The 13,029-nt window shown below is 33.6% G+C and overlaps 1 protein-coding gene across 2 annotated transcripts in view; it reads right to left on the bottom strand.

Moving 5' to 3' along the window:
- Positions 1-13,029, bottom strand: part of LOC132738443 (protein SFI1 homolog) — a 41,455-nt gene that overhangs the window by 17,786 nt on the left and 10,640 nt on the right. For both annotated transcript variants that reach the window (XM_060725944.1, XM_060725945.1), the window contains exons 6-17: positions 12,874-12,991; positions 11,104-11,206; positions 9,796-9,952; positions 8,311-8,472; positions 7,821-7,891; positions 6,948-7,040; positions 6,183-6,280; positions 5,209-5,275; positions 2,941-3,071; positions 2,399-2,480; positions 1,925-2,017; positions 113-198 (exon numbers count right to left, since the gene is read on the bottom strand). In XM_060725944.1, coding sequence (XP_060581927.1) covers positions 113-198; positions 1,925-2,017; positions 2,399-2,480; positions 2,941-3,071; positions 5,209-5,275; positions 6,183-6,280; positions 6,948-7,040; positions 7,821-7,891; positions 8,311-8,472; positions 9,796-9,952; positions 11,104-11,206; positions 12,874-12,991 — 1,261 coding nt within the window. The remainder of the gene's footprint in view (positions 1-112; positions 199-1,924; positions 2,018-2,398; positions 2,481-2,940; positions 3,072-5,208; positions 5,276-6,182; positions 6,281-6,947; positions 7,041-7,820; positions 7,892-8,310; positions 8,473-9,795; positions 9,953-11,103; positions 11,207-12,873; positions 12,992-13,029) is intronic.

The following is a 13,029-nucleotide window of genomic DNA, read 5'->3' as shown; positions in this document are numbered from 1 at the left end:
CATGTTAAGTCGAGTTAAGCTGCTTACGACAAAATTTTTATCAGACAACCATGCACATTTTTTACAAATTCTCCTTCTTTAAATACCAATTCTTGCTTTTTATTTTGTTTACCTCTTTTTGATAGTGTGAATATAATTTCTCCAAGATGCTAGGTAGTTCCTACAAAGAACCTCATTATAATGTTCTGTTGCAATTTCCTGAAATTAAAAAGAAAACATCCTAAAAATCTGAAAATTTTATAAAAGCATTGATTACCACCGTACGATGTAGTTTGAGTTTTATCATATTTTATTTCGCACATTTACAAGCATGTATCATTTTACATCACAATATATGAGCCGCGCCATGACAAAATCAACACAAGAGCCGGTTGAACCGGGTGTTGCTCCCAGAATAGGTTTTGGACACAGGAAGGTATACCTCTTGTAGCGTCAGAGTTATGTCACAGACAAAGTTCAAAGTGTAAAAACAACCCAAATGTTGTGCACGACACATTGTCTCAATATGGTGATCATTTCTGTGAAATAGATGTAAAATATGACTTCAAAAAGCAAAGCTATGGGCCGGATATGATTTTGCTGCAAGGTCATGCTGTGACCTTGACCTTCAAGGTAGCGACCCAAATGTTGCACGCGACACGTCAATTCAATATGGTGATCATTTCTGTGAAATAGTTTTAAAATCCGACATCAAAGTTATGGGCCGGACACAAATTCGGAACGTACGTACAGACGGACTGACGAACGGAAGGACTGATGGACAGACGGACAACCTGACAACTATATGCTCCAATGACCAATCACCATACCAAGTTTGAAGTTCCTAGGCCTAAGCGTTCTTTAGTTATTGATCGGAAACCATTTTTACCTACAAGGTCAATGTGACCTTGACCTTTGACCCCTTGACCCCAAAATCAATAGGTGTCATCTGCTGGTCATGACCAATCACCATACCAAGTTTGAAGTTCCTAGGCCTAAGCGTTCTTTAGTTATTGATCGAAACCGTTTTTACCTACAAGGTCAATGTGACCTTGACCTTTGACCCCTTGACCCTAAAATCAATAGGGGTCATCTGCTGGTCATGACCAATCACCATACCAAGTTTGAAGTTCCTAGGCCTAAGCGTTCTTTAGTTATTGATCGGAATCCGTTTTTACCTACAAGGTCAATGTGACCTTGACCTTTGACCCCAAAATCAATAGGGGTCATCTGCTGGTCATGACCAATCACCATACCAAGTTTGAAGTTCCTAGGCCTAAGCGTTCTTTAGTTATTGATCGGAAACCGAATTCGGGATGTACGTACGGACGGACTGACTGACAACCCGACGACTATAATATTTTTCAGGGAGCATAATAATGGGTTTGCGACCAGCAGGATTCCAGACCAGCCTGCGCATCCACGTAGTCTGATCAGGATCCATGCTGTTTGCTATCAGTTTCTCTACTTGTAATAGGGTTGGTAAGCGAACAGCATGGATCCTGATCAGACTGAATGTATGATATTCAAAATTAATGATTTGAGCCGTGTCATGACAAAACCAACATAATGGGTTTGCGACCAGCATGGATCCAGACCAGCCTGCGCATCCGCGCAGTCTGATCAGGATCCATGCTGTTCGCTATCAGTTTCTCTACTTGTAATAGGGTTGGTAAGCGAACAGCATGGATCCTGATCAGACTGCACGGCTGCGCAAGCTGGTCTGGATCCATGCTGGTCGTAAACACACTATGTTGGTTTTGTCGTGACGCGACTAACCCTCACAAAGAGATGTAGGCTATAAATCTTTTATGATAAGAGGTAATCCAGCCAGATTATAGCAGATTTAGAGGTACACATGCCCAGAATAATGCAAATAAGGGATATGTATAATTATTTCATCCATAACAGACAATCTAATACAAAAAATTTAAGAATATTTTACCATTTTCTCTGCTTCCTGTAAAACATTTGCAGTTTTCTGTTTCCAAGATTTGAAGAACCCTTTACTCAGCTTACTGTCATAGTGGAGAATTGCCTACAAGAAAAATAATAATTGCAATATTTACTTAAACATAATTTGACATATTAAGACAATGTTGTTTGCAACATAGGCCTTTTTCATACAATACTGAAAATTTAAACCCTACAACCATCTTTTGAGTATGTTTTTAAACTAAAAATCCTTAAAGTCTTCCTTACACATTCTGAATCAAAAGTCTTAAAGTATCTACTTCACTTAATAGAAATTTTACATTTATGCATTGTTTTAATCAAATGTGTGACTGATTGTTACTTTATCAAGAAATACTGATTCTACATTTTTTTCCTCATTATAAATAAATGTATTTCTGAAAAATAACTTTTTTAATTTTGTCATTAATCTATATTCATAAATAAGGCTTGTTACTGTACTTACCATTCTTTCATTCATTCTGTATTCTTTACTAAACTCAAACTGGTTAACCCACAGATAGTAAAACCTGGCAAGACCATTTTCTCTAAAATATACACAATTATTTAAAGAAGTTATCAAACACCGAGAAGGACCATGCACAAACTTTTCAATAAGTTATCGAAAACCAAGCAAGACTATTTTATCTTAAATATACATATTTTAATACTTCTATGATCTATTATTGACACTGGAACAAGTAATGATTATTTTATAATAAATTAATAACATAAAATATATAGATATCACCTAAAGATAAATGTAAATTTAGTCTTGAATTTTGACAAAAAATATTTACTGGTAAACTATAACTTATTTATTGCCAAAGTATTACTTTTTTACTGTCAAAGTATAACTTATGAAGATTATCTATGAAAAAATATCTAATTACAGGAAATCAATGTCTTACAGTCTATTATTAATAACAACTTGACAACAAAGTCTCATATACTAGAAATACTCCAAGTCATGTAGAAGCTCAGAGAAAGTTGTCAGTAAATTTTTACCTTCTGAATTCTACAGCTTTCTGTGAGTTCTCTCTCTTATTCTTCATCAGCTGAACAAATACTTTCAATCTAAACATGTACTTGGGCATCTCTTGCATGTAGAAATGGGCATCGGCCTTGTTATACTGGGCCTGTAAACATTACAATTCCAATTACATTCCAATATGATTACATAAATTAGACTTTTCTTGCTTTGAAGTTCAAACTGATCATAGCTGAATTCTGAAGTTTCCAGATCAAGATAAAGACATACATGTACTAGTAATTGTAAATGGTTGCTCTAAGCATACAGATTTCACCATCAGCTTTTCAAGTGTAAGCAACTAAGATACAAAAGGGTAACATAAAAACCATAATAAAAAATCTATTTTAAATATTTTTTGGAGAAAAAAATACAACAAAACCCACAGATGCCCCTGTAAAGGAAAAAGAAACATCTGTTTTGCAAACTAACATCTGAATTACTGAGCAGTTTATTATAATTGTGGTAGAAACTTGTACTAAAAAGATTAAAAAAAAAAATAAAATAAAGATCTCGAGCTAAGTTCATTATTACCAGACATAATGTGAATATATTTGAATTACATATAGTGTTTTTGTGCTATTTTACAGAATAAATATTAACAAGAGGGCATGATGGCCCTGAGTTCGCTCACCTGTATATAGGCCCCCCAACCCCACCCCCCCCCCAACGTTGCAGGGCCAATTTAACCCCAAGTGCTTTTATTTGCACAAACTTGGTAGACACCCATAAGAAGATGTTTCATGATAAACATCTAACCTCTAGCTCATTGGGCTTTTTTAAAAGAAGATTTTTTTAAAGTTTTTACTTATACACATATAGTTAAAAACAATGACACCCCTGGGGCCGGGCCAGTTTTGGCCCAGGGCTTTTATTTGAACAAACTTTGTAGACACTTACTAGAAGATGTTTCATGCTTAATATCTAAACTCTAGCTATTTGGGTTTTTTTCAAAGAAGATTTTAAGTTTTTGCTATACACATATAAAGAAAATCAATGACCCCCCGGGGCGGGGCCAATTTTGACCCAATGTCTTTTATTTGAACAAACTTTGTAGACACTCACTTAAAGATGTTTCATGCTTAATATCTTAACTCTAGCTATTTGGGTTTTTTTTTCAAAGAAAGATTTTTTAAGTTTTTGCTATATACACATATAAGGAAAATCAATGACCCCCGGGGCGGTGCCAATTTTTGACCCCAGGGCTTTTATTTTTGAACAAACTTGGTAGACACCTATTAGAACCATGTTTGATGCTAAATATCTTAGCCATAGCTCTTTGAGTTCTTTAAGAGAAGATTTTTTAAGTTTTTACTATATGCATATAGGGAAAATCAATAACCCCCCCGGGGGAGGCCAATTTTGACCCCAGGGCTTTTATTTAAACAAACTTGGTAGACACTTATTAGAACATGTTTCATGCTAAATATCTTAGCTCTAACTCTTTTGGTTCTTTAAAAGAAGATTTTTTAAGTTTTTTCTATATGCATATAGGGAAAATAAATAACCCCCCGGGCGGGGCCAATTTTGACCCCAGGGCTTTTATTTGAACAAACTTGGTAGACACTTATTAGAACATGTTTCATGCTAATATCTTAGCTCTAACTCTTTTGGTTCTTTAAAAAGAAGATTTTTTAAGTTTTTTACTATATGCATATAGGGAAATCAATGACCCCCCGGGGCGGGGCCAATTTTGACCCCAGGGCTTTTATTTGAACAAACTTGGTAGACACCCATTAGAACATGTTTCATGCTAAATATCTTAGCTCTAGCTCTTTGGGTTCTTTAAAAGAAGACTTTTTAAGTTTTTACTATAATGCATATAGGGAAAATCAATGACCCCCCGGGGCGGGGCCAATTTTGACCCCAGGGCTTTTATTTGAACAAACTTGGTAGACACTAACTAGAAGATGTTTCATGCCAAATATCTAAGCTCTAGCTCTCATGGTTTTTTTAAAAGAAGATATTTTAAGTTTTTTCTTTCTGTTGCCATGGCAACCAGAGTTCTGCATGGAATTAAATTCTTTGAACAATTTTTAAAGGTGACCACCAAAGGAACATTCCTGTGAAGTTTGGATGAAATTGGCTTAGTGGTTTATGAGGAGATGTCATTTAAAGTAAAAGTTTACGGACGGACGGACGACGGACTGACGACGGACGGACGCCGGACGAAAAGCGATCACAAAAGCTCACCCTGTCACTTTGTGACAGGTGAGCTAAAAATAATGGCAACAAGAACAACAAACCTGGCGGTGTTGCCTCCATTCTGTATACAACTGTAGTTGGTTGAAACACTTCCTTAATAATACTTTCCTTAAATAATGAAATAAATGACAATGATTCTGACATGATAAAAGATATCACATACTTTGAAGAATTAGAATTTTTTTAAAAAATCCCATCACTGCTATTCATTTACACAGGTTACCCTATGATAATAATTTTCTATGTTGCTATATCATCCACATACTCCTTTTGAAGCCTTCACCAGCATTTCCAGATTAAGGTACATTAAATTTTATGTACATTTAGTATTTCAGGATGTTCATTTATTTAATTATTAATATCAAATATGGTCATTTGTTGCAAAATATTCTATTACAAAGATTGTCTTAATCTCATACTACAGACAACACAGATATACTTGGACTACTTTAAGTTGTTAGTTTGATTGCTTGGAATTTAAGTCACACCAACACTATTGATATCATACAACAAGTTTCAAATTTTAATGGTGGAGGAAGACCTCAGGTGCCCTTCTTAGCATTATTTCAGGCTTGATCAGCACCTAAGAAGAACCACTTGACCTTCTATAAGCTAGATGACTAAGGATTTACAGTCAAAGACCTTGACCTCTTGGCCATGAAAGTCCCTAATTTCCTCTACAATTGTGCACATCATTTTCTTACATAGGGTACAACATGAAAAAAGTTTCACTTACTTCCTTTAAGGACAGAAACAACCATGTATGGTTTAGATAATCATAGCACAATCACAGTGGAACATATGACCTTGTAGCTAAAGATACCAGTACATGTGAACAAGTAGTAAATAAATTATACTAGATATTGAAATGTCTATGGTAGTTAATTTCACTCCATCCTGCATAATTGTTTTGATAGCTTCACTGAAACTTCAAACGTGATATGGGTACTTTCTATGTTAAATAATGTAGCAAGCCCCCTAGAAATACTATACAAGACAACTTTGACAGGTTTACCTGTAATGTTTCGAAGCCATGTGTGACTGAGTGACAATTCTCAATTCCTCCTTATTCTCACATCTTGACAGCCAAGTTAACCATCCCCATCTTGTTAACTACAAACATCTTAAACTTCAACATTACAGTATCACTTAAATTTGTACCAGAAAAAAGGTTATAACTGAGTTTAAAATCTCAGGATTAACGTATATTCTTCATATTCAAGTACAAGAGTTTGAGCTTAGAAAATTTCTTTGTAAACTTTGACCCTATGTAGTTTGATAAAAGATAATGTTGTGTTTAAATGCCATAATCTTAAACCACACACTAATATAAACCAATTAACAGTACTTCCTCAATAATAATAATCTATTATGTAAAGATTCAACCCTTGTAAACAGCAAGTACTGACCTAAAGCAACTGACAAAATATTTACAAATTTCTCTAATTTACCTTGTGTTAAAGGCACATTTTTTTATATTACAGATACTTTATGTGAATTTATTTTCACATCAATGCCATTCAAAAACTTCAATGTTTAAATTTTAATCCTTTTTGTTAAATAACCAAATGACATACAATATATTAGGCACGTCTTTTTCTGCTTACAAATCTATACACAATATACAGGACAACATCTTTTTTACTTCCTTCATTTTATATAGTTTTCTTCTATTCATAAATTCCCTTTGGAAAAGATTTTAACAATTCTATCATTGTTGGTAGTAGTCTCATTTGATGAAAAAATGTCAGTAATTTGTGAACAAGGTCAAGAAACCTACATGTTTATATCTCAACTGTGCAGCCATCTCATTCCACATCACCTTGAGATGTTTCTGTACAACACATAACCGAAATGATGAAAATCCCACACTCTGAAAAATTATAGAATGCTTCACATTTACATTTGTTTACATTGATAGAGAAATCTGAATAGACCTATGTGACATAATTTCAAATGTTGGGAGACATGTTGTTGTTTTTGTTTTTTTCAACTGTGGGATTATTTTAAAACATATTCATCATTAAATCTATTACCACTTTATAAAAATCAAAACAGATATTTACAGCGATTTCCTTTTGCCACATGAAATATTCATCATTCATGCAAAGTAAATTATAAAATTGAAAGGAATTAAAGAAAAATGTAAACTTATTTTGACTTTCACCTGTTCACTCACTTTATACCCTTGTATGAGCATGTCACTTTAATAGTTCTTCATACATTTTCATAGATTCTTCATAAAAATAAGTCATCTTTACAGGTTTTCATTGTGATGATACAATAACTTAAAGGCACATTATGCTTGACTTCAGAAATATACAAAAACTTCTTTAGAAATGGCTAACATGATTTTTTTTATAAATAATAGATTTTAAGCCTGTTAGAAGTTTATCACATGAAGAAATTAGCTCTAAATGTGAAATAATTTTATCATTAAAATAGCAAAATGTAAACAAAGTAGTATTCTTTGAATCCATGCAAAATACTAAATCACTGTACTATTTGCCAAAAAGCAATGTAAGAACAAGAAAGTTCAGGTAATTGAATAATGAGTAACTTTTTGAAATTATAAAAATACACCAAAAATAAAAGTTTTTGAGAAGTAAATCTTAAAGCATTTCTAGGGCATAATGGGCCTTTAAGTGATTACCAGAAGTTTTCTGTTGTAGTGATTCTCTGCCTCAGCAATCATTTCATATTTCTCTTTCTGCTGCTCAATATCTTAAAATCAATGTCAAGGTCACTTATCAAATTAAAGTGAAGGCTACATACAACACTAATGTCAAGGACACTTATCTAAGACACTTTAAATCTAAGTCAGGGACATACCATCTAACAGTCAAGGTAACTTACCACCAAAAAATCAAGGACATACTGGACACTTACCACCCAAAAGTCAAGGACACATACTAACCAAAAGTCAAAATTAAGTGAATGACCCATACAAAGCACTTACTAAACAAAATGTAATAATCAGCTTTGTTAAAAGATGTGACCTCAAAGTAATGTACTTACTTTCTGTTATGGCCAGTACAGAGGGCTTATAGATATTGTTAAATGACAGGGGATAAAATCCTATTAAAAGTCTTTTATATGTTGCTAGTTAGAACATACAGTAATACAAAATTTAGCAAGGATACAATGTTTCCAGTGTATCAAAGCTCTGCGCTTCTGGAACTTTTCTGCAAGGGAGATAATTCTGTCTTGTCTTTCATGAAGTCGCTCTCTGTACTGGAAAGCTCTATACCATATTCCAAACATACGTCTAACTAATATGTTGTGGTTAAGTCTTTCACAGTGATCTGAAATTAAATAAACAGAAATAGTTGGAACAGAACTAAAACATGTTTGTTAAAGTTTCGACTTATCTATTTGCTTGTCAAGAATTATGGTAACCAATAACAACAGATATATAAACAATATAATTACAGATTTTCCTATATAAAACCACTGCCCGTGTTAATTTAACAATGATCTTGACCCAACAAAGAGTCTACATTTAGCTAGTTCTTCAAATACTGGTCAGAATTTGAGCGAATTTAAGCAGTAATATACAAAATTTTGAGCCGCGTCATGACAAAACCAACATAGTGCGTTTGCGACCAGCATGGATCAAGACCAGCCTGCGCATCCGCGCAGTCTGATCAGGATCCATGCTGTTCGCTTACAAACCCAATAGCAAGTAGAGAAACTGATAGCAAACAGCATGGATCCTGATCAGACTGCGTGGATGCGCAGGCTGGTCTGGATCCATGCTGGTTGCAAGCCCATTATGTTGGTTTTGTCGTGACACGGCTCAAATGTCACTCTGTTGCTTAATTGATCTAACTGTAAAATGTTATGTCATAAATTCTTAGCAAATATGCCCTGTTGCGATCATTTTCATAAATATTCTCAGCTATTATTATTTATAAACTTTATATGATACGTATACTCAGTTCCTATGCTATCACTGGTTCTATGATATCATGGTATTTACATTTTCTGTGACTGCTAGTAAAAGCAACACACGATGATGCTAATATTTTTAAAACTGTCACACGCCAATAAATTTAATTTTGTGAATAATGAATGTATTCGTGGCAAGAAAACTATTTTATAAAATCTTCATATTTGGCTACTATTTCCCTTAATTGTTTTACACAGTCAATTAAAATATGTTATATAATCACATATACTGACATATCGTCTGTTCATTAAGTTTGAATTTTAAAGCAAGTTAACTGTTGAAAGTTTTCCACAACTTAACATGAAGATTTTGGCCAATCTATCCTTCCATACATGCAATTTGGGGAAAACCGTGATACCATGGTAACCTCCACTGAATTTACCCAAAATGGCAGACATTGGATTTAGTTTATAAAATGACATTTTAATTGATCTTTTGAAATAATCTTTTGACAGATGGTTTTGGAAAAAGTTCACATATTAAATAGAAGGAAAAGCTCATTCATGTATGATATTTATATTTGAATATTTTCTGATAAATGTAAAGTTCCATGATATCATACAACCCCAGGCTACTTAGCACTGTGGAAATTGTACCTCTATGTATTAAGGAACAGACTAAATTTGGGTATCTTACAAGTATTGTATTTTGTACTTTTTTGTCTGCTATAACTTACATTTTTCTTGCACCTTTTGTCTTCTCCTAGCCCAGTAAGATATCCAGGCACGTAGACATTTGTGTACTATGACAGTGTTATGGTGGCGTACAGCACGATATTGTTTCATCACCCCGGACTTCCTCTCTGACAACTTAGACTGCCATATTAACCAATACTGAAACAACAATTATTATACCTTCATCTCTAGCACTGTAGAATTTGTGTTATAAACTAATCTTTCTTAAATTCTTAAATATTGGATTTTTAATGCTATTTGTTAAAAGGACCATTAAGCCCCCCCCCCCCCCCCCCCCAAAAAAAAAGGTTTTCTTTTTTATTTCTTTTTATTTCTTAAAAAATTATTTTACTTTTATTTTTTGTATTTTGTTGACAAGCATATTACACAACCTGAATCCATTTAATCACATTTTGATACACAAATATAGAGGAAAAATCTTATTCATTTCTGAGGCTAAGCTTTACTGTGCCTTTAAATATTAGAGATTTAAATGTCAAAAATACTAAAATTAAGCAGTTATAAGTATAAAGAATGATCAGACTGAATGGAGGTACTGGTTTACTTGACTCTATACTGGTAAAACAGGCTTGCTGTTATTATGGCTAGCGTTCAAACTAGTAAGGAAGTATATTTTCATTGCTCTGTAAAAAGCAATATAATCAGATGACCAATTAAAATAATCTAAATAAAGAGGTGCATCAACACTTCACATGAACAAATAAAGAATAAATGAATTCCCAATATTCTTTCCTTTCCTTACCTTATATTCACAAATACTACAACTAACTATAGTAACGGATGATGACCAAAACCAAAAGGAAACTTTTTTCCAGGTTTTGGAACATCAAAGATACTTCATTACTTCAAACATCAGCAAACTCCTGGTTAAAACTCCAATATCTTCCCTATATTTTTTGTTGGTTTGGTTTAAACATATTTATTTGAGCTCGATCGCAAAACAAGTTCTTGCAACTTATATTTATCACTTTCGAGTCCACTTCCAGGAACCAACCAGTACTGGTGTTGTATGAAGAAACATGGTCATGACCCAATTCAGGCTTGAACCCATGATCTCTGGGTTGAGAGGCAGACAGTTTATCCACTAGGCCACTGATATTCTCTGTTCAGGAAGGCAAGTGATTTCAAATCACTACCACAGTCATCTTGCAAACAGAGACCCATGAAAAAGCATAAATCTAAATATAATAATTGCAGAAAAATTATATAATAATAATAATAATAATATTATAATAATAGTATAATAATAGTATAATGCCACAGTATTTTTTTACATTTTTTTATTTTACCTGTGCTTGAATCCTGTATGCCCAGAACTGTAAGGCTACACTCTCCATATGTTGTCTATGTAACACTACCTCATAACTACCATACCATTGCTGCCAACATTTCCTGTAACAATATGTTACATGCAATGTAATATATGTACCACCAAATTGTTACAAACCTTTACACACACTAGACAGTATTTTCCAAAGCATATTATAACAAAATGTTAAACTAGAAATGTGTCCATAGGACACGGGTGCCCCCACCGTGCCACTGTTCTGTCAATCTTTTTACTAAGTCAAGGGAAATTACTCTACAAATACTGGATAAATCCACAAGCAAAACCCCAGGTGCAAATCTAAAATATGCTGAGCAACCTGCCTATAAGGTTAAATGACTATGTCAAATCCTTTTTGAGAAACTTGCGACACAAGTTGAAAATTGCAAAAATTTTCTAAGTGAAGGGCAATAACTCTAAAAATACTAAATAAATCCAGACGAAAATACCTGGTGCACAACTGCACATGCTAATCAATATTCCTGTAAAATTACATGACTCTAGGTCAAATACTTTTTGAGTTACCTGCGACACATGTTGAAAATTGCAAAATTTTACTAAGTCATGGGCAATAACTCTGAAAATACTAAAAATATCCAGACGAAAATACCCAGGTGCACAACTACACATGCTGATCAACATTCCTGTAAAGTTTCATGACTCTAGGTCAAATACTTATTGTGTTACGTGCGACACAAGTTGAAAATTGCAAAATTTTACTAAGTCAAGGGCAATAACTCTGAAAATAATAAAAATTTCCAAACGAAAATACCCAGGTGCACAACTACACATGCTGATCAACATTCCTGTAAAGTTTAATGACTCTAGGTCAAATACTTTTTGAGTTACATGCGACACAAGTTGAAAATTGCAAAATTTTACTAAGTCAAGGGCAATAACTCTGAAAATACTTAAAATATCCAAACGAAAATACCCAGGTGCACAACTACACATGCTGATCAACATTCCTGTAAAGTTTCATGACTCTAGGTCAAATACTTTTTGAGTTACATGCGACACAAGTTGAAAATTGCAAAATTTAACTAAGTCAAGGGCAATAACTCTGAAAATACTAAAAATATCCAGACGAAAATACCCAGGTGCACAACTACACATGCTGATCAACATTCCTGTAAAGTTTCATGACTCTAGGTCAAATACTTTTTGAGTTACGTGCGACACAAAAGTGAACGGACGGACGGAAGGACGGACGGACAAGGGTAAATCTAAATTCCCGCCACTAACGTGGGGGCAAAAAAGTAACTTTTTTTCTTCTTAAATTGACAATTGCTTTTTAATGTTACAAGTGCTCTGAAATAATAAGAGTGTTTTCATGAGAGAATGACATTTGAAGAAAAAACATAGATCTTTCTGTAACATCTGCCCATTTTTATTATTATTTCTTACAGAAAAAAAATTAGTAAATGAGTTGAAAAATCATTATCCTCCTTGTTTTATTGAAAACTTATTTGACCTTTAACCCTAAAAATAGCTAGCAGGATTCATGACTTGTATTTGCCAGCAGATGTGTGAAGTTTCAACCTATTCCCTTCAGTAGTTTTGGAGATTTAGAGTATACACACAGTAACAATCTAGAGTTTACACAGTAAAAAAGAGTATACACTACTAGAGTTAACACAGTAAAAAAGAGTTTACACTACTAGAGTTAACACAGTAAAAAAGAGTTTACACTACACAGTAACAATCTAGAGTTAACACAGTAACAATCTACCTGAGTAAGTTATTGTTGTGGTAAGACATGGCTTGTTTATTCTTTGCATTCTTTTTGCGTCTGCTGTAAACATATAACCACCATCCCATTACGCATTTCCTTTTTAATTTTGTAGAAGCTGTAAAAATATTAAATGTTTTTTTTTTATAAAGAAAA

The sequence above is a fragment of the Ruditapes philippinarum genome, unplaced genomic scaffold (assembly GCF_026571515.1).
Source record: "Ruditapes philippinarum isolate M1 unplaced genomic scaffold, ASM2657151v2 ctg556_1_1_1_1, whole genome shotgun sequence".
Lineage (NCBI taxonomy): Eukaryota > Metazoa > Mollusca > Bivalvia > Venerida > Veneridae > Ruditapes > Ruditapes philippinarum.
The sequence above is the reverse complement of the archived record's forward strand: the minus strand, read 5'-3'. Positions and strand labels throughout refer to the sequence as shown.